Source organism: Helicoverpa zea, chromosome 18 (assembly GCF_022581195.2).
Source record: "Helicoverpa zea isolate HzStark_Cry1AcR chromosome 18, ilHelZeax1.1, whole genome shotgun sequence".
Classification (NCBI taxonomy): Eukaryota; Metazoa; Arthropoda; class Insecta; order Lepidoptera; family Noctuidae; genus Helicoverpa; species Helicoverpa zea.
Window position 1 is genome coordinate 7689882 of NC_061469.1, and position 27978 is coordinate 7717859.

The window sequence follows — 27978 nt, forward strand, 5'->3', positions numbered from 1 at the left end:
ACTTGACAAAAATGGTGGCTCGGTGCTTTGTTCAGTGTTCACGTTTAAGAAATGGGTGTGAAGTTCTTCTGATTAATATGATTTTGTGTTGAGAATTTAGTTACAAACTGAATGTAGCAATTTTATATGATTGAACAAAAGTGATATGTTTACAAAATATTGCCTGTTTTCTTAACAGAAATGTTTGGCGTGTGAACACGCCTCTGGCTTTTAAATAGAAGTAACAAGTAATTTCAGTAAAATGTGTGGTCAACCTCTTGATTGTCCAGTTTGTTGGAATAAAAGTTTTAGTTCTAAACAAACTCTCCTCTACCATCTAACGAATGCTTTAGAAAATACATATTGTCCCGTTTGTGTATGCAAATGCACCTCATTAGCTCAGCTTGTAGAGCATCTATCTCAGGACAAATGCCAGCCAGATAATAATGAACACAAATTTGAACAGAGAGATAATGACAATACTAATAATCAAACTACAGTCATAGAAAATTCTGAAATTAGAGTTCTTGAGAGAGGTAAGAAATTAGGTTTTATTACAATACATATTATAATTTGCCTATCCTTTAGATACACAACTATGAATGTGGTCGATATTCAGTCTGAATATACAATAGGATGTGGCTGGGTACCAATGTATTACATAGAGCAGCTGCCTATCTGACCTAGTAGGCCACCGACCCAATTATCCAGATAATCCATTAGGTACCTACGTGTTGCAAGTAGCAGTCAGACTTGCCTTGATGCAACAACTGTAATCATTTTCAAAATTCCATGCCCAACTTTAGACACCATGAATTGCTTATCTTTATCCACACAACAGTCTAGTACAATCTTTATTCAGAACCTAGAGTGGAAAAACAAAAGCATATGGGTACTCAACACAAGGCTAACACACCTGCAATTTGCGGATGACAGTTCTTTTCAGCAAATCTGCAACAGAACTAAAGAACCTGCTACATAGCCTGAACATCGAAAGTAAGAAAGTGGGACTAGAAATAAATGCATAGAAAACCAAAATTATGACTAACAGCTCCATGAAACAATAGAAATAGAAGGCAAACCCATAGAATATGTAAAAGACTATGTATATTTAGGAAAACAGATTTCTTTCGAATCAAATTGCAATGAAAATGAAATAGATAGAAGAATAAATATAGCATGGAGGAAATACTGGTCACAAAAGGAAATCCTTAAGGGGAAATATAGTCTACAGATGAAAAAAAATAATAATGGAATCATGCGTTCTCCCAAGCCTAACTTATGCAAGCCAGACCTGGGTTTACACAGAAAAGGTGAAAAACAAAATTCAGTCCTGCCAACATGCCATGGAGAGAAGCATCCTAAAATTAATGAAAATCCAGAAAACACGGAATACAGACATTCAAGATAGAACAAAAATAACAGTCGCTCTACAACACAGGATGTTGAACGTCTTAGACAAAAATGGAAATGGGCAGGACACATAGCTAGATACCAGGACAGAAGATGGACCTATACTACTACAAAGTGGGAAGGCCATATAGGTAAGAGGAGCAAAGGTCGACCAAGAAAGCGATGAGTAGATGACATCAAGAGTATAGCAGGAGATGAGTCGATGCTAACTGCCAAGGACCGGGACCAGTGGCTTAAATTGGAGGAGGCTTTTACCTTAGAGGGACTACGTAACAGTAACAAATAAATGATAAAAATGTAAAATTCTATAAACAAATGTACTGTTATGAAGACAAATAAAGCTTAAATAAAAAATCAATAAAATAAAAAATCCACACAACAAGCTCCTCATGGTACCCAACTACTGGAAATGAACTTTTTCTCATAAAAATATAGATTTAGATTAAACAACCTTAAACCCAATAGACAACATTTCAAAATTTGTTTTTGATACAAATTTTTTAATCATATTGTGAAACAACATATTGTATATAGAAGTGAAACATTTTTTTTTTCAGATGTCAGTGATAATGATAATTTTGATACTGCAAATGTTCAAGAGATTCCAGCAGAAAGCAATGAGGATAACAAAATGTATGTGGATCTGTTTGGTAAACCAATTAAACCATGCCTTCAAACTGGGGAACTGAGGTTGGTGAAGGAAAATGGAGAAAGTCGATACATGATCATCACACCGGATTCAGGCTTAAGTGCTGAAAGCACTGTTGTTACTAAACGAAATGATGATGGCACTATATCTCTAACCACTATTAAAGGTAAAAAAAAGAAAAATTATTGAATCAGGCATTACTTTGCAGAAATCCATTAAAAATGTGTAGCGTTAATTCTGCGAGACAATAAATCGAAGCTCGGACTAGTGCTACTTTCATGCATCACATGCATGTGACACCCTCCCACCCCCATGCAAATGCACATACATATTATTCATTCTAAGAATCTAGATTCTAGTGTATGAAATATACCCAGAGCATGCAAGTATTAGCAATATTTCCTCTCTCAACTCCAGATATGAAAATAGAATCAGAGTCATCAATAGCAACAGACGCAATACTGGAAGACAATCAGGAAGAGATCTACAGCTGTAACACTTGCAAGGTGTCCTTCACGTCTGTCATAGACCACATACAAAACTATCATAATGATCAGGATGTTGTTGTAGAGGTAGGTGAAGCAAATACAATATTATACACAAATATTCCAGAATTGTACCTACATCTTATTCACGCACGGATTTTCAGAACATAAATATGATGAGTTGTGGTACAAAAAAATTGATGTGTTGATTGATTCCAGTGCCGTAACTAGCCTTTTATGCGCCCGGTGCGAGCTTTCAAAACTGCGCCCTTGAAAAGTGCTCTAACCAGGCTCTGACAATAAAGTGGACAAATGTGCATAAAAATAAATCTATCTATTTTTTGTTTACGAAGGTATAGGTACTTAGTAGATTTCTTTAAGATAAAAATTGTTTATTCAAAATCTATCTCTCGCACGCCAGTGCGTCAGTAACGCCGCACGCGTAGTTAATGAATAAAATCAAAGATAAAGGGAGGACCAATGAATGTGGCTGACAGCAATGATAGCGTAACGTGAACTATATGTACATCTCCTCAGCTAGATTGACAGATTTGCTTAGAATTTCTAAGTTAGAAGTGGCGCCCTCCAAATGAATATAGACAGAAATTGTCTCATAGTTACGGTATAGGTACTTTTGTTTGTGTATGTAATATTGCGAGCAAGACAAGGTGGATTTATATTTGTCTGATGTGTCGTGACGTGACGCGTCAGAACTGTATCGGTTCCATACATAAGCCATCACAACACAACACGTTACGCACTAGTGTGAACGTTACCATCCTACTAATATTATAAACGCGAAAGTTTGTATACATGGATGGATGGGTGTTTGTTACTCTTTCACGCAAAAACTACTGAATGGATTTTAATGAAACTTTACAATAATATAGCTTATACATCAGAATAACACATAGGCTACAATCAGTGCCGGCTTTAATTCTACTAGCGCCCTGGGCGAGATTTCTACGGCGCCCCCAACTGCAATTCAAACCCATACGAAAAACAGAGACATAATATTAGTGTTGCCCAAATTCAGTCTTGGTCTTGCAGTCTTGGTCTTGTTCTTGCGTTTTTGCAAGACCGAGACCAAGAACAAGACCGCGTATTTTTAGCAAGACCAAGACCAAGACTGACCGTGCAAGACTTGAGCAAGAACAAGACTTAGCCTGCAAGACTCTTGCGTCTTGCAGCTAGGACTTAGCGCTATTTCACTGAGTAGTTAGGTGTAACAGTTCGGTGTATAGGTAGGTACGCTTAGGAATTCTATGAGACGCTAAAAACTGTATCAAAGAATATGAAAAACTGGACCTATGCGCATTACGACTAATACCATAAACATAGCGAATAAAAAAATATCTATTAAAATCAAACTGAGTGCATGCCTAGTTATGTTTTAACCATCGGCACTTTGATAATGCGGCATCAAAGGTTTTGTACTTACTTCTCAAAGAAATTTGCCGCTTTTCGGAAGTACATGGTTATGATACACGCGCCGGCGGCTTCTTTTGAAATCTACAACAATCGTTGCCGCCACGCCGAAGTCATAACATTTGACACTATTTGATTGCCGCCATAGGGCGTACGTAATACGTATACTCATGCAAAATAATTTCCCAGTAGAGTACATACAGGTGTTCCAAAGAATAAATAAGTTTCAGAGTGCTTAGAATGAAAATGAATACAATATACTGATCAAGCAAGTAGTATTATGATTAGGATAAAATGGTAAGGATAGGTAGTAGATGTCATATTAATTCATTCTAGTAAGTATATATTATAATATTGATTACTTATATGGTTTTAAACTAATTACTTAGGTACTATTATTGTACATTTAGTCATTATATTTCTTAAGTTTTTACAAGAAAAAATAGCAAAAAAGTGTTCAAATATCACCCGTTTAATAAATATTGTAGCCACTTTTAAATACACCGCGACTTTTTAGTCGTCTTACAAAGGTGGTCCACTCAATGTATCCGACATAAAATACCACTAGGCACGATTATTATTTTTACAGCATTAATTAAGATAATAGGTGCAAAGAAAAATAATTAATACATTAGAAATAAGAAACATTCTGTTAATAATGTTTACGTATCAAACGGTAGAAAGTAGGTACCTTCCCAGCGCTCGAGTCGAGTGATCGTTCCATCTCCATTTTTTACGAGACAAAATATCGTAAGCCAATCTAGCACAGTCCACGTGGACTGTCATCCAATGAGATTCATTCCACGAGCGGCACGACGGCACCGCCAAAGACGACGACGGCACTTTTCAAAGAGTCCACGTGGACTTTGATAAATGCCGCCTTTTACTTAAAAATAGGTTTTAAAACGTCTTGCATGATGAGTGATAGGAACCGTCGCTACTCGAATATAGAGTACCTACAAATGGTACGCGCGCAATAGCTGGTGACAATTTAAGGGTAGCAAGAAAATTGTACGCTGCGCCTAACAATCTAATAATGTTACGCAACCGAGGAGTGATCAACCCGCACGAAATAAAAATATTGTGTTGCGCGCGGCGCGTGTGACTGTTGTGCGCCCTGAGCCGCGTGGGGCTGCCGGTAACCCAGCGAGCGGTAGGCATTTATCGCGCGCAAGTACAGAGAGTGACAGAGGCCTGATAATACGTCATTGTCAACTTACATCACTTTGTTTCGGTTTTATTACGAAAAATGTTTCTGACGGTCCTAAGCCCGTAAAAGTATGAAGGAAGAATTGGAATTAAGTGTTTTCTTTTTTTTTCTTAATTGGAATTAATTCTACAAAACTAATAAAATAATATAAAAAGCGTAGGTACTTACCTACTAATAAAATAAAAAGCCTGCGATAAGAGTTTTGTATTACTTACCAGCCCGAATATCTCTGAGAGAGATGATGAGAGTAAGTATTTCCTAGCTGTGCCCGCGACTTCGTCCACGAGGAATAGTAACTTTGGAGGTATGTGACGTTCAGGACTTATTTATTTATTTTAAAACTTCTGTCATCAAACATACAAACGAACTCTTCAGCTTTATAATATTAGTATAGATGTACTCCAAAACATTCACTTATATGTAAAAAATAAATGATAAATCGTAAAACTCTTTTATTAAATTTCTTATAAGTCGAGGGTTCAATCTCTTTCTAGACAGATAAGTATTGTTCTTTAAAATACAGTCAAGTTATTGTAATTAATTTGTTTTTTTACATGTTTTAGCAAATGTAAGCTTATAAATCATAAATGTTTATTAAGAAACAGTTACTTCCATGGAAAACGACATGTAGGTCAGTTGATTTTTCGAATTTCTTATCAAATCTTCAGTTATTTAATAATCTGCTTGATGTTTACTATGGCTATGTTAATTCAAGCTCACAATGTTCCAATTCTAATACGTTTTTCTAAGATTTAAAGTAAACTTTAATAAATAGTAATAGACTAATAGGTATTTGCAAGACTTGCAAGACTCTTGCTGCAAGACCAAGACCAAGACCAAGACTGGGAGCGCAAGACCAAGACCAAGACCAAGACCAGGTGTATTGGCGCAAGACCAAGACCAAGACTGGCTAAGTCTCGTCTTGTTCTTGCATTTGGGCAACACTACATAATATATGTAGTTACCGATTGCGCGAGCGAAGCGAGCGCGAATTTTTTTTTCATAGTTCACAAGTCCAAGCAAAAATTACCTAAAATGTAGCCCAATCGTACACAAGTTATTGCTGGTTGGTGAATGCAAAAACACGGGAACACAGGTTCTGATTGCGCGCGCGAAGCGAGCGCGAAATTTTTTGTTATATTTTAGAACTCAAAACAAAAATGACTTAAAATGTTGCCCAAACGTAGATAACTCTTTGTTGGTGTTGGCGCCTATGAATTAAAATTTTGGGACTTAAAGTAGTACCATAAATAGAAACTAGAAGTTACTTTCTAATTAATAAAAGGACTTAAAAACGACGCTACCTTTTTGCTAGGGTAGACAAAAAAATGTTGAAAAATAAAAACAACTATAAAGTGAAGCAAGCCCGAAAAAGCTTTCTTGAGATTTGGATCACTAAAAGTCCTTAACATATTTAATAAAAGGCGACTTAATATATATAATGGAAGCTGCTAGCGAAGGGAGCGCGAATTTTTTTGAGTATTGGGACATTAAATTCAAAGTAGCTATATGTGAAAAAAACGTAAGCGTAAAGAAGCCGCGAGCGAAGCGAGCGCGAAAATTTTTGAGTTTTGGGACATAAAAGTATTGTATCTAACGCGCCCGGCATTGTATGACAATACATTAATTTAATTGAAATTTCTGGGTCCAGGAGCGTACCGCGGCGCCGCTGAGCCCGCGGCGCCCGGGTTATTCGCACACCATGCACCATAGGTTAAGGCGGCCCTGATGCTATCCATACATTTGGATACAGTTCTTGTAAGCTGCGATCTTTGATGAAAATTAAAACAAAAATAGGAGTAAAATTCTGATCAAGGATTGGTTGGGGGCGCCCCTTATGTCCGGCGCTCTGGGCCGTCGCCCAACCGCGCCCCACCCTAAAGCCGCTACTGGCTACAATTTATAAACATATTGTTCGAAATACTAATCCTGCGCAGACGAAGTCGCGGGCACTAGCTAGTACTAAATGTATGAAACCGATACCGTTCTGACGCGTCACGTCACGACACATCAGACAATTATAAAACCACCTTTACAAGTGTTGTTGTTTCAAGATCGCTTGAAAAATGCCATATAGATATAGATAGTACAGAGGGCGCGTCTACACCATATTCGCAATAAAACAAAATGTACCTACTAACTACCATGCATGAAATAAAACTGGATACTGGTCTGGTCATTTCTGCGCCCCTCCAGGGTCTGCGCCCTGTGCCTGGGCACCGCTGGCACCGCCCTAGTTACGGCACTGATTGATTCAAGTGTTGATCTACAAGGATGGGCTGCCTATCTGACCTCCTCAACCCAGTACCCCTTGGTAAGACTGGTTTCAGATATACTGGCTTCTGACGACCCGTAATGACAGCCGGAACCTACGGTTTAACGTGCCCTTTGAAACCCAGTCATTGATGTCCAAGATATACTTGAAAGTACCTACACACAAACTTAGAACAGTTGCATTGGTACTTGCCTGATCATGAATCCAACCCTCACGCTCATACTTGAGAGGTTGGTACATTACCATTACCCATAAGGCCACCACAACTTCTTAAAGAGCCATTTTGAAATTAGTTTGACTCTTAAAACAACAACTTCAATTTCAGGAGCCTATAGAAGATCATCAAAACAACACGGTTCCCATAGAATTTGAGCCTACAGACCAAGACGAGTCAACGTTGTTGTCTGACAAGCATGTCCCTCGTCGAGTAATCACCGATACCGGTGATATTGTGGAGGAACCACTTGAATTCAAAACGGATTCTCAATTCATAACACCAGATCAGGTGTCAGGTGGGTTAATCATATGTAATATTTATCTACAATGCATATTTGAATGTTTTTTATATGAACTCTTCAATGGTTAAACTTAAAAGTTACTGTTTCGCATTTTCATTAAAATCACTACAAGTAAATATGTATTTATTTAATGACTAGCCCTTTTCCCGCGGTTGCACCCGCGTCCCGTGGGAACTACTGCCCGTACCGGGATAAAATATAGCCCACTAGCTTTTGCCCACGATTTCGTTTGCGTGGAATAGTGACTTCCGGCAGATTTTTGGTTTTACCCACATAGTTCCCAATCTCGCGGGATCTCTTCAAAAATAAAATGTGGAAGATAGGGAACTCTTCAAAACTCAACATAATGATCGTTGCGTTTGAATTTAAGAGATTTAAATTTACTCACTTAGGGCATTAAATTGCCGATCGAAAAAGACGAAAATGTTATTTTTCCCTTATTTTCCCATCATTGTACTGATTTTGATGAACGGAACTCGCGTAACGATTGACACCATTGCGCGATCAGCTCCATCTATCGAGCATAAGGACAACTCGGCATATAGTACTAATAGAATTATATATACTCCGTTAGAGCATTTTCTTTATACTAAGTTGTTGTTATTGTACATTTATTTATTTACATTTTTCCGATGAGTTTCGACGATTTAATGCAATAACATGAACCGAACACGTGTAACGACATCATTGCGCGATCTAAGCTATCTATCTACGGAGCATAGGAACAGCTCGACATTTATAGTACGGAATTTATGCCGAATTGACCAATAGATGGCGCTGTATGTCCGGATTTTTTATTTTTCGTCATAAAATCTCCTATGTCCTTTCTCAAGTTCCAAACGATGTCTGTACCAAATTTCACACAAATCGGTTCAGTAGTTTAGGCGTGAAGAAAAGACAGATTTATCAAAACTAATATTATAAATGCGAAAGTAACTCTGTCTGTCTGTCTAATATTATATTAGTTTGGATGGCACTCAGAAACATTGTTTAGCTAATCTACCTATCATTGAATGAATTTTGAAAATCCGACCAGCGATTCCAAAAATTACTCCCTGAATCGATTCCAAAAATTATCCTCTGTATAATATTAGTATAGACTAGCTTCTACCTGTGACTTCGTTCGCGTTAAATTAGAAATTTGTATCTAGAATCAACTCCAGTATTTTTAATCAACTTTTTTTTTATATACGTTGTCTACATTGAATTCGCAGATTTCACGTGATGCGTGCACAAACAAATAGATAAACAGACAAAACATCCAAAATCATAGAAATGGGTTCTGTTGGTTATCCTTTAACATGCTGGCTATTTTTTTTTTTCAAAATATTCAATATACAAAATAACCTTTACAGATTTCTTATATGTAAAGATAAACAAAAAATAATATGTTATTCAACTATCTATAATCATATTATAAAGTTAAATATTATATATACGGACCCTACGGTTAAAAAATAAACTGAGGATAAAAGTATAGTTTTATTTATCCTCTTCTATAGGAAAAACTTCACAAGGTCCAGTTCTAACAAAGTTAGCCTGTTGTGATTTATTACGCTTATTCTTATTTTTACACTTCAATTTACATTCATTAATGTATGTTTTGTTATCATCGGCACAGATAGGGAAGTATACGTATGGGCAGTTAGTGCATTTTGCATTCACTTCAACTTCATCCAAAGCTATTGGGTCCCAGGTATGTTTGTTGAAGAAGATGTTAAAATCTTCCTGTGTAACTAAAGATACGCAGTAAAGTACGCCAATAGCTGAAAGAAAGTTAAGAAAACGTTTTACCAAAGACGTGTGCAAATGACCTCCTGACTCTTGACTTTTCGAGTCACGTTAAGGGCTGATATCGCTTAAAGAATATTTAAAATAAAAATGATAACAAAATAAACTGTTTTGCAAAAAAAGCGGGCACCTATGCGAAATCTTGGTTTTAAGGACTTCACGTGTATTGGTTTTAATAGCTGTAGTATGTTACAAGCATCAAAAGGGTTAGCCAAGCATGCATGAGAGTGTATTCTAAATTTAAATTTTGTAGAATTTGCTAAGAAACCGCTTAAACCTTGTTTTGGACTAATTGCTGGTAGAAAGTTCGTGGGCGTTTTGAAAAGTTTTTGACGTGATTTTTAGAAAATTGATAATGCAGATTTAATTAGTGATTACTGTACCTTTCTGTTACATCAAAACTATTGGGATTCGGCAATATTTTAATTAAAAGTCGTTAGATTTCTATAATATTTGTTTTATTTTTAAGAGCACAACTTGACAAGACATGACAAATTTTTCTAAGACAGAATCGCGCACGTTTGTGGAGACACTATCAAACAAAAGCGTTTACAAAGATATCTATCTTATAAATTTATTATTCAATACTCCCACTTAAATTTATAAGGTAGACGTTACAATTTATCAGGCACATATCTCAAAAACAACTTACAACTTATAGGCTACACTCATCACTATAAGTTACTACAACTTAAAACTTTTCTCTAGAAACAAAACTTTTAATTAATTAACAAACACTAACCATATTACACAATTCTCAAAACCTTATCTCTAATTGTATTAAATTTTTGTACTGGCAAAGCTTTAGTTAAGAAATCAGCCAACTGATTTGAACTCTCAACATATTTAATAACAACAACATTCTTTGCCACATTTTCTCTAACAAAATTATATTTAATATCTATGTGCTTACTTCTTCTATGAAATACAGGGTTGTTAATCAACTTAATTGCACTCTGGTTATCAACATTTAAAATAATTGACTCTTGTGGTTCTTTGATGTCACACAGAAATTGTCTAAGCCATAATATTTCTTTAGCAGCTTCACTTGCCGCCATGTACTCAGACTCAGTTGTGGATAATGCTACAGTACTTTGTCTACGACTAGACCAAGTGACAGGACCTCCATTCATCAAAAATATATAACCAGTATTAGACTTCCTAGTGTCCAAGTCACCTGCAAAATCAGAATCTGAGTACCCAACTAATTCACCATTACCTTTATAAACAATACACATATCTTTAGAATTAATTAGATAGCGCAAGATTCTTTTCACAGCTACAACATGTGAAGGACCTGGGTCATTAACATACCTACTAACAACATTGACAGCATAAGCTATGTCAGGTCTAGAAACAGACGACAAGAATAGCAAAGCTCCCACTGCTTCTCTATATGGGAAATTAACAGACTCTTTACTTGTATTCTTAGACAAATGTACATTTACATCAGCAGGAGTACTACTACTCTTAGCATCAAACATATTAAATTTATTTATTATCGTTTTAATATACTGTTTCTGACTAATACTTATACAATCTTTTTCTCTAGTTATTTCCATACCAATAAATGAATTACATTCTAAAATCTTAATATCAAACTTTTGTTTAAGACCATTTAATATATCTGACAAAACATCTTTACTTTTCGATAATAATAATCCGTCATCAACATAAATAACTAATATTACTTTGACATCGTTAAAACATCCTACAAAAACACAATTATCAGACGGACACGGTTGGAAACCATAACTAGTTAGAAAAGAACTAAACTTCTCATTCCAACATCTCGACGATTGTTTAAGACCATATATAGATTTAATCAACTTACAGACTTTGGAAGGCTGAGTTTCCAATCCCTCTGGCACCTCCATGTATATGTCCTCAGAGAGCTCACCGTACAAGAAGGCCGTCTTCACATCAAACTGCTCGATGTGAAGCTCGTCTCTAGCAGCGATGCTCAGCAGCACCCTAATCGAGTCGTACCTGCTTGTGGGGGAAAAGGTCTCATTATAGTCCAAGCCCTTGACTTGTGTGAACCCTCGTGCACACAGTCGTGCTTTGTATCGTACTATTTCTCCATCTCTATTCTTCTTTATAGCAAACACCCATTTGCACGATACAGGCTTCTTTTCACTTTTGTCGGTCAGTATCCATGTCTGATTTTCTTCATGTGATTGAAGCTCTTCAGCTACAGCTTTCTTCCACAGATGAGAATTTGGACTTTTCATAGCTTCTTCATAACTGTTTGGAAGTTCATATTCTGTGAAATTTGCTTCTAATCTTTTGTCTCGACGAGGACGTAATGAGATGGTTCTTGGTTCTTCCTGCATCAAATTTATACCTCTTGGAGGAACATAACTTTCATCCATATCTTCTAAACTCTTCATACTTTCATCTGATGATATTTCTTCAGGTTCAACATTTTGAGTTTGGGTTTCATTTAGCGGGGTAGATACTGTAGAATGTTCTTTTTCTTCTTGTTCAACTGTCATTTCTACATATCTTTTTCTTTCTTCCAGCATACTACATTCATCAAACTTAACATCTCGTGATATTGTAATCTTCTTGGTATTTTGATCATACATTCTATAATTGTCGTGGTCATATCCAACTAACAACATCTTCACACTTTTCTTGGCAAGCTTCTTTCGCTTTTCCTTTGGAACATGTACATAACCAATTGATCCAAATATTCTAATATGTTGTAAGTTAGGCTTCACTCCATGCCACAGTTCAAATGGCGTAACATCTCCCGTCTGGCTTGATGTATTTCTATTCAACAAATATACCGCACAGTTAACAGCTTCTGCCCACAAGTTTAAAGGAATATCCTTTGCATATAACATTGTTCTTGCAGATTCCATGATAGAACGCATCTCTCTTTCTGCTCTCCCGTTCTGTTGTGGAGTATACGGCGCAGTACGTTCATGCGTTATCCCTTTACTCTCCAAAAAAGATGTGAATTCTTGGTTTACATATTCAGTACCATTATCTGTATGTAGTATCTGCAAATCACGCTGAAATCTATTCTTCACAATGGCATTGTACTTCAGAAAGCATTGAAATACTTCACTCTTATGCTTCATAAAGTAAACATGGCGATAGCTTGTAGCTCCATCTTTGAACAACACAAAGTACTTCATACCCGATACAGAAGGTTCTTCTATAGGACCGCACACATCGCTGTACACAATTTCACCAGGTTGTGTTGGACCTCGGGTAGATTTCAAGAAGGGGCGTCTTGCTTGCTTTCCATATTGACATGCTTCACAAACAAAATTCTGATCACCGCTCAATGTAACTGGAATCACACCATTCTTTGACATATTTTGAAGTTCCTTGACATTTAAGTGTCCTAATCTTTCATGCCAAACTTTTATATCCGTTTGCACAACATTACAATATTCTTGTTTGATTGTTTTTATATCCAATTCATATAAATTGTTCTCTTGCAACTGTGCACACATAACAACAACATTGCTCTTCATTATCATAGCATTCTTATTGTTCTTCACTATGACATATCCTCTTCTAGTAGCTGCACCTTCAGAAAACAGATTTCTTCGTAAATCAGGTACATACAACACATGCTCAAGTCTACATCTCTCCCATGTACCATTAACCTTCTTATCTATTAATACAGTTCCTTCGCCACATACCTTTATACTCTGCTTGTTGCCCAATTTAACGGAATTGTTGCATTGAGATTCGTTCAACTCGCAGAAGTATTCTCTCCTGTAGGTCATATGCTTCGATGCTCCACTATCTAAAATCCATGCGTCTTCATCATGTTCAGATGAGCAACCTTCTGCGCTGAACGCCATGTTGTTGGTTTTCTTCTCATTGTACCTTTTCTTAGGCATCCTGCATTCTCTTGCGAAATGACCCCTTTTGTTACAATTGTAGCACACGAATCTGTGAGTTCTTTGTTCTGACGTTGGTTCTGACGTCTTTTGTTTGTCCTCATTTCTAGGTTTAAAATTTCTTTTTGACGTAACTAACGCGTTTTCACTACTCGATTCATTGGCTAGGCTGGCTTCTTCGTCAACTAAACGCGACGTAAGAGTTTGTATGGTCTGACGATCTTCATCGAGTGACAACCATGCTTGTCTAAGAGAACGATACGTTGATGGCAACGTGCTTAGAATCTTCGTCATAATGGCGGTGTCACTTATTTTCTCACCCGTCTCTCGCAGCTGCTTTGCCAAACTTTCAACCTTTGACACGTGCTGTGCCATCGTGTCACTGGCACTATACGAGTATTGATAAAACTGCTCATGAATTAACATCTTGTTGTATTCTGACTTCTGTTCATAGATAGCTTCTAGTTTTGTCATCACTTGTTTTGCGGTTTCGCAGTTTTCTATTAACGATATCTGGTTTAAATCCATCGAAGAGGTTAAGATAAACATGGCCATACCATCATCTTTATCCCACTGCACTTGCGAACCGGCTTCTAAAGGTCTTGCCTTCTCTATATTTAATCCCTTCGCTCTTAATGCGCATTTCACTTGAAATTTCCATTGTTTGAAATTTCTTCCATCAAACTTCTCGATTTTCATTCCGTTTGAAACCTCCATTTTACGGTCACTTTTATATCGGAAATAATCCTTGCTCTTAACGAACTAATAATTAAAATATATGCCTAGTTATGTGCCTGGGCCCATAACCTATTGGGATTCGGCAATATTTTAATTAAAAGTCGTTAGATTTCTATAATATTTGTTTTATTTTTAAGAGCACAACTTGACAAGACATGACAAATTTTTCTAAGACAGAATCGCGCACGTTTGTGGAGACACTATCAAACAAAAGCGTTTACAAAGATATCTATCTTATAAATTTATTATTCAATAAAAACATTTTAGAAAAACTATGCGTATTTGATAAAATTTTCACCTGTTCTAAATGGTTTTTGCTGGTGATCGATGGCAATGTATAGAGTTTCGGTATTTTTGTGTAAAGCGTTCTATTGTTTAGATATTGTACCCTTACGGTTTAAAATATCCCTTTCTCATAAATAAACACAATTTAGAGGAATATTAGTGCCTTGGGCTGCGACAAAACCAATTTAAAGTTAGCAGTGCCGTTCACAACTCGTCTCCTATCAGACTTTGACATTCAAAAAATACCAAATTTTGTGATAAATGTTAAATTAACCATTCGGAAAATTATGAGAAGACTTAGGCGTCGTCCTAATTGGCAGCGATCGCGCGATGGCGCGATGCGTTTTTCATCTAAGACGTCGTCCTAATTGACAGCGATTGTACTATGACACGATGCGTTCTCGTCGTTCGATAAGTTCAAACATACAGATTTCATCAGAGTGTTCTATTTGAACCTCGGAACCTCGCAAGTGAAATCGTGAGATGAAAAACGCATCGCGCCATCGCGCGATCGCTGCCAATTAGGACGACGCCTTAAAGCTTTAATCACTTAACTCATTAAACTGCATTATCAGTTTTCTGATAATCATGTCAAAAACTTTTCAAAACTCCCACGAACCAGCAATTAGTCCAAAACAAGGTTTAACCGGTTTCTTAGCAAATTCTACAAAATTTAAATTTAGAATACACTGTTACGCATGCTTGGCTAACCCTTTTGATGCTAGTAACACACTACAGCTATTAAATAATACTAATATGAAATACACTTGAAGTCCTTAAAACCAAGATTTCGCATAGGTGCCCGCTTTTTTTGCAAAAGAGTGTATAACTCATTGAATGTTTGCCACTCGTAACTAAGTTTAGATCGACAGTCGACTGCCTCTTCTCAAGCAGCCGACTCCACGATAGCTGGACAATGGCTAGATGATGATGAAATAACAAAATAGATAGAGATACTCACTTATGATAAAAAAGTTTTTCGTAAAATAGAGTTCCATGGTCAAAAGTCAAGTTCACTTTGAGAATGCTAGCTATAATAATTGCAATTTTTATTGCTCCTAGCGCTAATGAGTTGAATTTTTAGCCAATTATTTTTTATGAGATTCTTAAATAATGTTGATTGAACCAATCACATGGTTAATTTGAAAAATATGTATTTGCCTTATGCTACAAGTTTAGTGATACAAAAATTTGCCTAATTTTGGTAAAACTCTTGTTCCTTCTAATCTTTTTAGGTATAAAATAGCTTTTTAGGGTTCCGTAGTAAACTAGGAACTTTTATAGTTTCGCCATGTCTGTCCGTCCGTCTTTCCGCACTTAATCTTAGAGAAATGCATGTCAAACAGGCAGAGTGCGAAAAAAAGTGTTTTTTTTTAGAGTCCCCTCTACTCGTAAAGTGAGGAGCAATTTTTTTTTCGTTCCAACCCTAACGTGTGATATAGGTATTGTTGGATAAGTATTGTTAAAAATAATATGAATGGTTTTTTTCGGAAATAATTGCTCAGAAAGTTGAAAACGATGTGTAACAAATTAGTAACCTAATTCCCCGAGAGATGTCGCTATACTTTCCTCAATTTCGAGCTGCTAAGATTTTTTCTGAAAAGATGGGTTCGGGTATGGACGTGTATAAGAGGAGAGGGGGGGGAGGGTTTCGGGGGTCCGGATCATTCATATCCATCTGACTTGTCCTACAGAAAAAAATATGTAGGTGCAAAAATGCACCGCGCTGATTGCAGAAAATCCACCTACTTTTGGATAAATATTGCAATAACATACATTACACATAACTTTTTATTTCAAGTAGGCTAAGAGTAACCTAAATAGTCCTGGGTTAGCCCATACTCAAACTAAGCAATTGCTTAGGGCATCAGGCCTGGGGCACCAGGCAGCCGAAAAAAACAGCTCTCGGACGTCGATCTTACAATTTTAATACCGCGTTTTTTTTTTTCAAACTAAAAATTATACAACGACAGTGGATTTTTCTGTGTTTTCGTCTTGAAAACATGGAAAAAAATCTAAGACTACCTACGTATATCCCCTTGTTTTTGCATTTGCAACCAACAATATGTTACGTACGTTTGAGCTTCATTTTACGTAAATTTCGTTTTGAGTCTTAAAAAATAAGAAAAAATCTGATATCCTATATCATAAATTTTCTCCACTAACCTTACCAGCGAACAAGTAAATAATTTCCGTAAATATTAAATGTTCAGATCAAATGGAGACCATAAAAATGGAGAAAAAGGGAAAGCGGTTCATCACGAAGCGAGTCATGCAGGTGGACAAAATATGCGACAGCGTCATCAAAGATGCCATGAAAACTGATGGAAAAGGTAAAACACTCATCATGAAATAACAGTATAAGGACATTAGATGAAAGAATAAATTTTATTTTTGACTAGCTTTTGCCCGCGATTTCGCGTGGAATAGTGACTTCCGGCAGATTTTTGGTTTGAACAATAGATGGCACTGTATGTCCGGTTTATTTTTATTTTTGTAATAAATACTATCCTATGTCCTTTCTCAAGTTCCGAACTGTCTGTACCAAATTTAACTCAAAACGGTTCAGTACTTTGGGCGTGAAGAAAAGACAGACAGACAGAGTTACTTTCGCATATATAATATTACTAGCTTTTGCCCGCGGCTTCGCTCCCGTCAACTGACTTCTCTACTTTACCCTATTTTTTTTAATAATTATCTAAATAGTTGCGGTTGGAACTTCAAACCTTGGTATTCTTCTAACCGCCTTTGTTTTGCTTATTTGATTAGTAGATCTAGAAATGCGGTAATAAGAATTAAGTGTAGGCTCCTTAATAAAAATACTATAAAAAATGTTGTTTGTTCATGCTTACAGACCCACCTATCGGTAAGATTAGAAAACCATGACTAATTTGATACTACTTGATATTACTTGTATAATATTATGATGCTATTATTAAGGAAAATATTAATTAATTTGGTGTTTGAATATGTTCAAGTCTGATATCATTATACTTTACACTCAATAATCTTAAAGAATCACTAAGAACAATTTATTTTTCATGCCTCTCATGATGTATTTTGGTATATCAGACACAATAACAGACCTAAGTGAGTTTTACCTAATAAGTGTACTCTATGCCTAAATGCATGCATAAATTATCAATAAGTAGTAGTAGAATTGAAAAATCAAATTTAGAATTTAAAGATAAATATATATTTTTATGTATAGATAAAAGCGGTCCGTATCACAAAGTTATCGTTAGAGAAGTACCAACGGAGAGTGGGTTTGCAATCAAAATGTATCAATGCTTAGCCTGTGATATATCTGTCACGAATTTAGAAGAGTTCAAAGTCCATCCCTGTAAAGTATGTAAGTACTATACATGATATTTATGTATGTATGTAGGCCTTAACTACACTCTCACCTTAACATGAAGTTTCTTAACTGATTAATACGAATTAATCAGAATTGAATCAGAATTATTGAGAATTGATTGAATAGATTACTTCAACATGTAAACAGCATTAAAATCGGCTCAAATAATGTTAAACATAATATATTATAAATTTCACAATGATGAGTATATCATGTTTTCTTCTAGTGAAATATCCTTGCCTGTATTGTCCCGTGGCGTATGAAAATTCAAAATCACTGTGTGCGCATATGAAAGTACACAAAATGAAATCAGGTGAGTACTATAAGGATACTTTTTAAATACTTAGTTAAATTAGTTTGTTGTTCATTTATTATTAGGTACTTTTTCTTTCAATGAGCAAACATTTAATTATGTATATGGATAAAATATTAACGCAATAATTGCAAATTTAAAGAATATAAATCTTTAATTTCAATAACTCATAAATGTATAAGCACCTAAAATGAAATAGAAACCTACAGCCCAGTCTGTTCTCTTAATAATATTTAGTATAGAAAATCTATGTTTTTCTTGTAACATCATTTTTGTTCAAGGTAATGTACCTACTGAACCTGTTGTATATGAATGTGATATTTGCAATACCGTATTCCCAACCAACAAGTCTTTGAAACTACACAAACGGATGCACGATCCTGTTAAGTAAGTACAAACTATTATTTCTTTTAATTTATATTGATATCAGACAGCAGCGCCATCTACTGAGGCAACTAAAATGAAATGTAATCTTCAGCAATCATACCATCTACCTAGTCGTTCCCAACTATATTGGAGTTGGCTTCAGTCTAATTGAATGAACTGAGTACCGCAGTTTTTTACATGGAGCCTATATGACAAACAAAATGGCCTCTTCAACCCAACACTGCTCTCTACCGGTAATGACCGCCAAAGATGAAAGTCAAAGACAAATCATTAATTTCATTCAGGCCTTTACAAGGACTTATAAACATCAAAAATATAAATAGGACTGATTGTATTAGTCGATTCTAAAGTACCTTCTCATGGAATGGTAGGTATTACAGTTTGTATGTATTGATACATACAATAATAATATCCGAAGATCATGTAGAATCACAAACAAAAAAATATGAGATTAAAATGTCAAAATTAAAATGGTACATGGTATTTACATTGACCTAATGATGATGTTTAAATGAGCCATATGTACAAACAAAAGTACATATTTCAAGCAATTTGAGTTCTAGAAGACTAAGTTTACCTAAACCTGTGTACATTTTAAATTTGCTTTGATAATGTTAAAACCATATTTTCTACTTACCGAACAGATCTCGTCCCATAGAGTTTCCAGTGGAGAACACAGACGGTTCACAAGTTAGCGACCGCCAATACATATGTCCGATATGCGACAAAGTATTTCCCATGGACTACAAACACATACACCAGAATTCACACAAGTCTTCCGCTAAAATAAACTGTGGAATCTGTAACAAGAAGTTCACTTCTACAGAGTATCTCGAAATGCACGCTAATATACATAATATTGATAAGGTAAGTTTTTGTAAAATCATAAATTGTATTCCCATGTACCTACACATATGTTATATGCGCCCCCTATACAACATGTAACGTAATTAACGCACGCCCTCAAACACCCCAATTAGAATATTTTGTTATAATCATAATACATACACTGAATTTTTAATTTAACATGTATATGCATTGTTATTTACTAAATTAGTTATACCAATTCTTGGAGAACTTTTTGGTCATACTACTACGCACGCAAATATCGCGCCGCGCGCTGCTCGACTCGACACAACAACGAAACTACGGAAAAAGCCGACAATACACGAAGTCTTATTACTTTGAGTTACGGTCTATTTGAATTTGTTTTGACTGTACAGGGTTAATATGACAATAATTTCCGCAGTTTTAATTATTTTTGGGATAAAAAATTACCTATATTAAAAATGATATAAATCGATTCAGTAAACGATTCTGAACAAACTAATTTCAGGATGTGCGTTAATTAAGTTACATGTTGTATATCGGGTGTGTCGTTCACAATCACATTAAATGAAATGCGTTCATATACTGGTTAATATATGTCGATTTAAACAAAGAAAAAAGAAAAATACGTAAAAATAAAAAAAAAGGTTTTTCGAACAAGGTAAATAGAATAAAAATGTGCGAAAATTAGAACACCATATAAAAGTCAGTTATTACAAACAACTGAAATTCTCCCTTGAAAACTGACAGCTGTCAACTGATCAAAACATTTGATACTCCTAACTTTATCTCTGCTTTACACATGATGTTGTGAATTATAAAAACGAAAAATGACTCCTGTGGTTAAACCACTGAATGGATTAGGTTATTTTTTTTACAATTCGCCTTTGAATATCATAAAGTATATGCGATAGGATTTAATGTGATTGTGAACGACACACCCTGTATATACCCCAATGTACTACCCTTTGACTTCCTTAAATACTTTCCCGGTTTACTCAGTTATATACTCCCTGTATGTACGCCTCCTATAAACTCCCGTTTGTATTACGTTCTCTCTTAAGGGAAATAGACGTATAAGGGGACTCCTTAATTTACTTCCTCATGTATTCTCCCCATGTACGTAATCCCTTATCTGCTGCCCGTATATACTCGCTTACATACTCCACCTATATTACCTATTGAATATCCCTTGTTTACACTCCCCTACGTATGTACCTTGACGTCACCATTTGTCACATGTCATAAACTTTAACATATTTACAGGCACCAGTGAACAAACAGGATAAGAACTTACCATACAACTGTATATATTGTAACCGAAGGTTTGCTAGGCCTCACGAAAAAGTTAAACACGAAAGGATACATACAGGTATGAAATGTAGTTTTTTCACTAAGACTGTGTTTTTGGTTGGAGTCGGTTGCCAAATTATTATTGAGCTAAACTTAAAACATCAAAATATTGATATAATTCACCTTCTTGAGAAATAAGTATCATCCCTATTGAGATCACCCACATGTGATTCTAGATCATCTTTCATGTTTGGTGATTATCACCACCTTCTATTGCAACTCCCAATATTTTCACCTCTCCGCTTTCCTTTTTACATAGGAAGGCTTAGAAAAAAAAGTTCTAATCCGCCATTAGATGTGCCCTCCGTTACTTTTTTATCCCAAAGACCTCGCAATAGCAAGCTCGTTTAGCACCGTAGATCAACAAAATAAGCGAAAAAATCTGCTGTTTCATACAAAATAGAATTCTATCGGGCAATAAAGTATGAAACAGCTGTTTTTTTTTTTCACATAATTTGTTGATCCAACAAGGGGTATCTGGTTGCCCGGGTAACTGGGTTGAAGAGGTCAGATAGGCGCTTCTTGTAAAGCACTGGTACTCAGCTGAATCTGGTAAGACTGGAAGCCGACCCCAACATAGTTGGGAAAAGGCTCGGAGGATGATGATGTTGAACTAACATGCTAAACGAGCTTTCCACATGATACCTATTATGAGGTTTTCGGGAATAAAATATCGAATCTTTATAAATATATAAAAGAAACTCGTGTTAGTAGTCATTTCAAACTCAAGAATGGCTGTACCGTTTAAGTTTTCGTCAACATCCGGCTACGGGAAACAGTGATATCGGGACGCGGGTGAAACCGCGGGCTGTAGCCAGTAATATAAAGTGACGTGTATATTGTGTTGTGTGTAGGAGAGAAGCCGCACTCGTGCGAGATCTGCGGCAAGTCGTTCCGCGTGTCGTACTGCCTCACGCTGCACATGCGGACCCACACCGGCGCCCGCCCCTACGCCTGCCAGCAGTGCGGGAAGAGGTCAGTTCCAATGCAAATATTTTTTCCATTAGTTAGATAGGGTGCATCTACGCGGTGCAAATAGCTTGCACATGTTGAGGCATTTTAAAAACGGGCGGGTCCGGCGATTCGCGCATGTACCATAGAAAAATACCCACCCGCATGCTCTGTTGCGTTGCGAGGGTCACTTGCGCATGTTAACTTGCTCCTACACGCACCGTGTAGACGCACCCATAATTAAATAAAGAAAATATCTCTGCCTAGTATTTACCCAACTATTTATAGGCAGACCGGTGTTTTACACGAAGTGACTGCCTATCTGACCTCCTTAGTCCAGTGACCTGGGTGAGACGATAACATATAACCAGATAAACCTTAGTAACCTTGTTATGACTGGTTTTCAGACTTACACCTGTAACCTCTGTCAAAGATGTGTAAATGACTGAATGATTGACGTGCCTTTCGAAACACGGAGCAACTCGTCATTATAAGATCTGCGCCAAGGGTTGCTAACCTGCTAAAATACAAATTATTTAATCTCAAATCCTATCTGATGGCGGGTTTTGGAAAAATAATTTTCCCTATCTGCGTCACAGCGGTATATACATCAATGAAAATGCGTTCATTTGACAGCGAATGTAGAGCGCGGTTTGTACACCTGTGTGGCGGAAGCTTTGTAGTTATTTATCACGCCACTATTCCACGAACTACTTCGACACTTAACGCGAGATGTGCGCAAAAATAGTCTTTATTTCAAGGAGAAATTATTCGAGTGATATTCAAAAGTTCTGATCTGATCTTATCTTGAGCGTTAATTGTGGGCCATTTTACTTTAAAGTTGATATTAAGCATTGATTTTGAGCCATTTGTTTGGTTCAATTTATTTTATATAAGTAGCTTCCGTCAACTCCCTTCCCGTATATAAAAGGAGAAACCAACATCCTACAAACTTTCGAGTGATAGACAGGTGATAGACAGTGTAGGCACGGCAGTAGGTTTATTTTTGCAAGTTTGGAAAATGCTGTCAATATGTATACCGTAAGTTCTATACTATTGTAAACTGTATTTCTTTCTATGGCACAGGTTCAAAGCACACAGCGTGTACAACCATCATATGCTGACTCACTCAGAGGTACGCGCCTACAAGTGTCCCTACTGCCCCAAAGCGTTCAAGACGTCGGTACAACTGGCCGGACACAGGAACTCTCATACCAAACCGTTTCAGTGCCAACATTGTAATAGGTGAGTTCAATTGGAGATAAGTTATGCGTCTGCCATCATTTTTATATGATTTTAATAACAATTCAAACGGTATTATTCCTGTTTTAGAAGTTCATTTACATAGAGATTAAGTGGCTTTGTAACGTCAAATTTGTTAAAAAGATGTACATTCTTGTTTAGTTTTTGTCGATTTTTTTTCAGCCTATATATTTGGGATTGATGCAGTTTTTCTGCTATTCGTCTCTCTTAGCTCTCATACCTTCATTTTAAGAGAGACTGTTAATTGACGCCACATTCATATTTCAACCCTTATCTTAGTAGCATTCTTTTCCTTTTTACATATAAAGAAAACTCATATTATTCATATTCCCCTTGGCCAGGCCATTCGCGTCCTTGTACGCGGTGCGAGTGCACACAGAGACGCACGCGCGACAGAACAATTTGAAGTTCTCGTGCGAGCTGTGCGGCGCCAGCTACGCGCGGGCCTTCGCCCTCAAGGACCACATGAAGCAGGCGCACAAGCAGGAGCCGCCGCCCTCGCCTACGCAAACCGTGAGTTTATTATAAAGACCTTAACTTGATAAAGACCTTAACTTGACCTTTCTGTGTTTTAAATTAACAATTGATAAAATTGAATTGTATAATTGTAAAATAAATTAATAATAATTAAATTGTATAGACAGCTGTGTTGCTGGGAAGTTTGTTCTTCACCGCTTCTTCTTTCCAGCCATAACACTAGGAAGTGGTGAAAGGGGGGCGTTTTGGGGGTGCTGTCATTCTTGTAAAATCTTGACGTTAAAAAGTGCTAATCGTATTAGCCTATTTTAATAAATGATTTTGACTTTTGACTTGACTTTTGACTTTTGACTTACTAATATTATATCCTCCTTCTAGCCTTCCAGTCTAAACGGATGTAGCTAAGTACCAGTGCTTTAGGCTTAGGGCGCCCACTGGATAGCAAGTGATCTTCTCACTAATTCTATAATAGACAACAATTTTCTTTAAAATTATTGTCGCCTAACCCAATTTTTTTGATGAATATTTGAATGTAGAATGTGTTTCTACGGCTACTTAAAAAGAACAGATAAAGAACATTATTGTTTTATAGTTATCGGCACGAATCTTGAGCTCTGACCTACATCTGCGCAGAAGTGATTTATTAGCAAAGAACCAATCCCGAGTGACGGCTATGACGCGATGCGCTGCGGGCCAATCATCGCTTTAGCCCACTCCCGCACCCGCGCCCCCTCACTTCATACCACAAAAGGGACCCAATAAATTACTTCTGCGCAGATATAGGTCAGAGCTCAAGATTCGTGCCGATAACGATAGCAGTAATATTTTTTACAGATTCCTACGGAAGAAGATTGGAGTACCGCCGATACAGATCCACTTAACAAAGATTTGACGCATGAAGTAAGTATTAACCACTGAGTAAAGAAAGATAATCGAAGATTTTATAATGCAGGTAGATCAGGCGCTTGCTTCTAGTTCACATTCGTTCGGTGGGCATTACCAAAACGAACAGTCACGAGCGTTCGGATTCTTTGAGACATCTGACGATTTTAAGGATTAAAAAAACTTACAATTTCATTGTATGATTGATTAGAAATAGCGAGAAGTAGGTTTGGCCGCTAATACAACATCGTAGAACAATCAGTTGACGATTTTATCCTCTTATTTTTGAACTACGTTTCTGAGGAGAGATTTAAAACTTAATGTTCTTATCGATAAATACGGGTTAATGCGACGGTTCTTTTCTGTCGATAAAGAATTATTCTAATTAGTTAGCTAACAATTCATTTTTATTTTCAGATCGACCTGGGTATTAGTTCCAACGAGATGATTGTTCCTTAAATCTCCGTTATAATGTGGATAGACTGTAAATAACTAGTTTGAGTTTCAAAATATTCTAGATTTGTGGTGTTATTGTGTTTCATCTATTTTTGACGAATTTCTATTGAAAGAATACGAAAATTATAGCAATCACATGCCCTATTTATGTACCATGTGACTTTAATGAATTGCTAGAAAACAGAAAAAAAACGCTTCAAGTACAAAGGATGTGTTTGAAAACTACTTTGTAGTCAAGCTAGAACTAAATCAAAATCAAAAGTCATTTATTCAAATTAAGCTGCAAGACAGCACTTTCCGAACGTCAGAAATCTACAAAAGACAGCCCCCAAAACGCCCAACCTTCACCACTTCCTATGTGTTTTTGCTGGGAAGAAGAAGTGGCGCAACAAACTCCCCAGCAACCTTAGTTAATGTTGCTACTGTAATTTTGCTATAATGTGGCAATAACGGGAGGTGGCGCATTTACTCCAATTAACTTCGAATTCAATTTACAAAGTAACAGCAAAAGTTCCTTTGAGAAGCCTTAGATACAATGAGGTTATTAAATATGTTAATATTTAAGCAAATTTTCAGCAAAAATAGCAGAAAAACAATGACACTTCAGGTGCTTGTAGAGTGTAATGAATCATCTAAGTCGTGATTTATTCAGCTAGTTTGTATTGTGAAACGGTGTTTATTTGGATCATTGTTTTTTTTAAATTTGATTAGACCTGACTTGGTCTACAGTTTCAGAAATTGTATAGAAGTGTCGGCTTTTAAAGAAGATTAAACTAATCTTTACACTTTCAGGACTTATAACTGCTTTGAATATCAAATAACCAATAAAAAAATGACCCCCAGTAAAAAAAAAAGTAATAGGCCATAGATTATGCTCATAATCTCTATTAAAAAAAATGCAATGGTCCAGATATTCACTCTAAAATGCAGTAATGTCAAAGCATTTCGTGATACATAATGCAATAATAACATAGAGTAATTATAGCGATCAGAGTTTCAAAAATATAATTCCCTGTACAAATAAAGCGGTTTTTCCATTGTATAGAAAACTTTTTTCCATCTATCTGGTAGCTTTACTGACCAACGAATGTTATGAAATTCTTTCATTAGGTTTAATGGACTTAGACTGTAGGTTTTTGAATAGTTGACCTCATATTAGACTACCTTAATATAAAAAAGCCATTTTAACAATATGATCTTTATCTAATATTTAAAATATCTTCTTAAAAGCAATTCTCAAATATTTCTTCATAAAATATTCTGCCAATTATAATTCCTAATGATACCAATAATATCCAACTTTTCTACCTTTTTCTTAAGTTTCTTTTTTATGTAAATATATGTGTGTAAATAAATAATTGTGACAATATTGTATGAGTTGTGAAGTTGTCAGAAATGCGCACAATTATTATATTATTTAAATGATGTTCAGTGCGTGTTAAAACAAATATTTTGTATGAATATTAAAGAACCATGAAGTGTATTTGTATTTAATTTTGTAACAGGAGTGGAAGTATAAAGTTATCAAAAAAATCTGTCAATGTAGATAAAGCAGTTAAAATGTAAAACCCTAGTACTCTTCGTACGGTATATATAAAATGAAAATGCGATATTATTTTTAATATAATCATTTTTATTGGAAGTATAATCAACAGTAGGTAAAGATGTCCTACGTAATACTAGAAATGGCACATTGTTATTCAAATTTTTGGTATACAGCTGTATGTTTTGTTGCCTCTACATTTATGTATTTATAATCAAATAAATCTTTAATACTACTTGTTGTCTTTGTTTTTAGACGTATAAATTATCTACAATTTATATTTTCGTTTAGTCTCTAATGTCTAGGTACTTACTTAATTAACTATCACATATTCAATTTCTTTTGTTTATAATCTAATTCGTTCATCACTTACACCTCACTTAACACATAATCAATCGTAACAGTATGGAATAAGATAAGCGTCTTTTCGTTTTCACTATGCGATAACGTCACTAACAGAACATTGATCACGTCTGTCCGTTCCACTCTCCCTCCATCCTCCAGACGGAGAAGGCGTAGCTGAGCTTGTCCTGCGCGAGGTACTTGCCGTGCTCGCTGTCCGCGTCGCTGCTGGCGTCGCTGCTGCCCGCCGAGTCGCTGTTCGACAGGATTTGATACAAGAATTCTATGTATTGCGTCGCTAGCTGCAGAGTTTGTATCTTCGACAACTTGTCGCTCGGCAACGACGGTATGATCTGTCGCAAGCTCGCGAACGCTTCGTTCAAGCTCTGTGTCCTCTGTCGTTCCCTCACGTTAGCCATCAAGCGCTGTATCTGCATCTCTTCGAATGATTGCGTCTTCTTTCGAGTAGAAGACTTCCATCTTTTCGACCTCGATCTTCTTTGTTCTTCTGTTTCATCTCTTCGGTCGTCTGACCCTCGGTAAACAACGTCACCCATCTTTGGCATTTCAGCTGATTCGTTAAAGCTTCGGTCCCGATCTTGCGAATTGGAATCATCAAAATAGTAACTTCTGGGAATTTGTCTTTGCCGCTGATCAATGAATTCCTGTTCAAAGTTTGTATAAGGCGCCTGTTGGTAGTCTCTGTCTTCTCCATCAAACACGACGTTTGAAGGCCAATGGTGCTGTTGCATAGGCCGCTCGGAGCCATTGCTGAGGTCCATGAGGTGCGTCGGTGAGGAAGGTGCGAATCCCGCAACCTCCGTGTGTCTCTCAATTTCTACTGGCACGTAACCGTAGTAGTGGTCGTCATCTTCCGGGTACTCAAGATCTTCCTCGCGTTTTATAGGCACTGTTGCATTTTCACAACTTTCGTAGTTCATAATGCGTAAGTTGGAGGATCGTTTCGCGCGTTCCGAACAAACATGTGCGTGTGATAAGCGCAGCGAGACTGCAGCCGCGGACTGAGTCCTGCGCCCGCGCCGGCGCCGCCCCTACCCGTCCCTTCATTGACAAGATACAAAAAAATAACCATCTCCACCGCGCCTCCCAGCGCGGCGGCCCCTCCCGCCGCCCTGCGCGAGACAGAGACGGCAATAGCAAGATGTGTTGATCGCTTTCTGTTTA

The 27978-nt window shown here is 36.6% G+C and overlaps 2 protein-coding genes across 4 annotated transcripts; one reads left to right on the forward strand and one right to left on the reverse strand.

The window, feature by feature from the left end:
• Nucleotides 1-26686, forward strand: LOC124638668 (zinc finger protein 431-like). 3 transcript variants are annotated; one of them, XM_047175670.1, is made up of 15 exons: nt 1-515; nt 1950-2207; nt 2459-2613; nt 7765-7951; nt 16854-16973; nt 17852-17992; nt 18225-18311; nt 18593-18698; nt 19343-19565; nt 20793-20898; nt 21734-21854; nt 22917-23075; nt 23435-23606; nt 24405-24470; nt 24870-26686. In XM_047175670.1, exons 1-15 carry the CDS (start codon nt 242-244, stop codon nt 24909-24911), a joined length of 2217 nt encoding a protein of 738 aa, XP_047031626.1. In that variant the 5' UTR covers nt 1-241; the 3' UTR covers nt 24912-26686. The 3 variants fall into 3 exon arrangements, with proteins under 3 accessions (XP_047031626.1, XP_047031628.1, XP_047031627.1); XM_047175672.1 differs by lacking the exon at nt 17852-17992; XM_047175671.1 differs by lacking the exon at nt 16854-16973.
• LOC124638670 (pancreas transcription factor 1 subunit alpha-like) lies at nt 26521-27865 on the reverse strand. The gene has a single exon (XM_047175673.1). It carries the CDS (start codon nt 27732-27734, stop codon nt 26919-26921), a length of 816 nt encoding a protein of 271 aa, XP_047031629.1. The 5' UTR covers nt 27735-27865; the 3' UTR covers nt 26521-26918.
• Nucleotides 27866-27978: the final 113 nt, after the last annotated feature.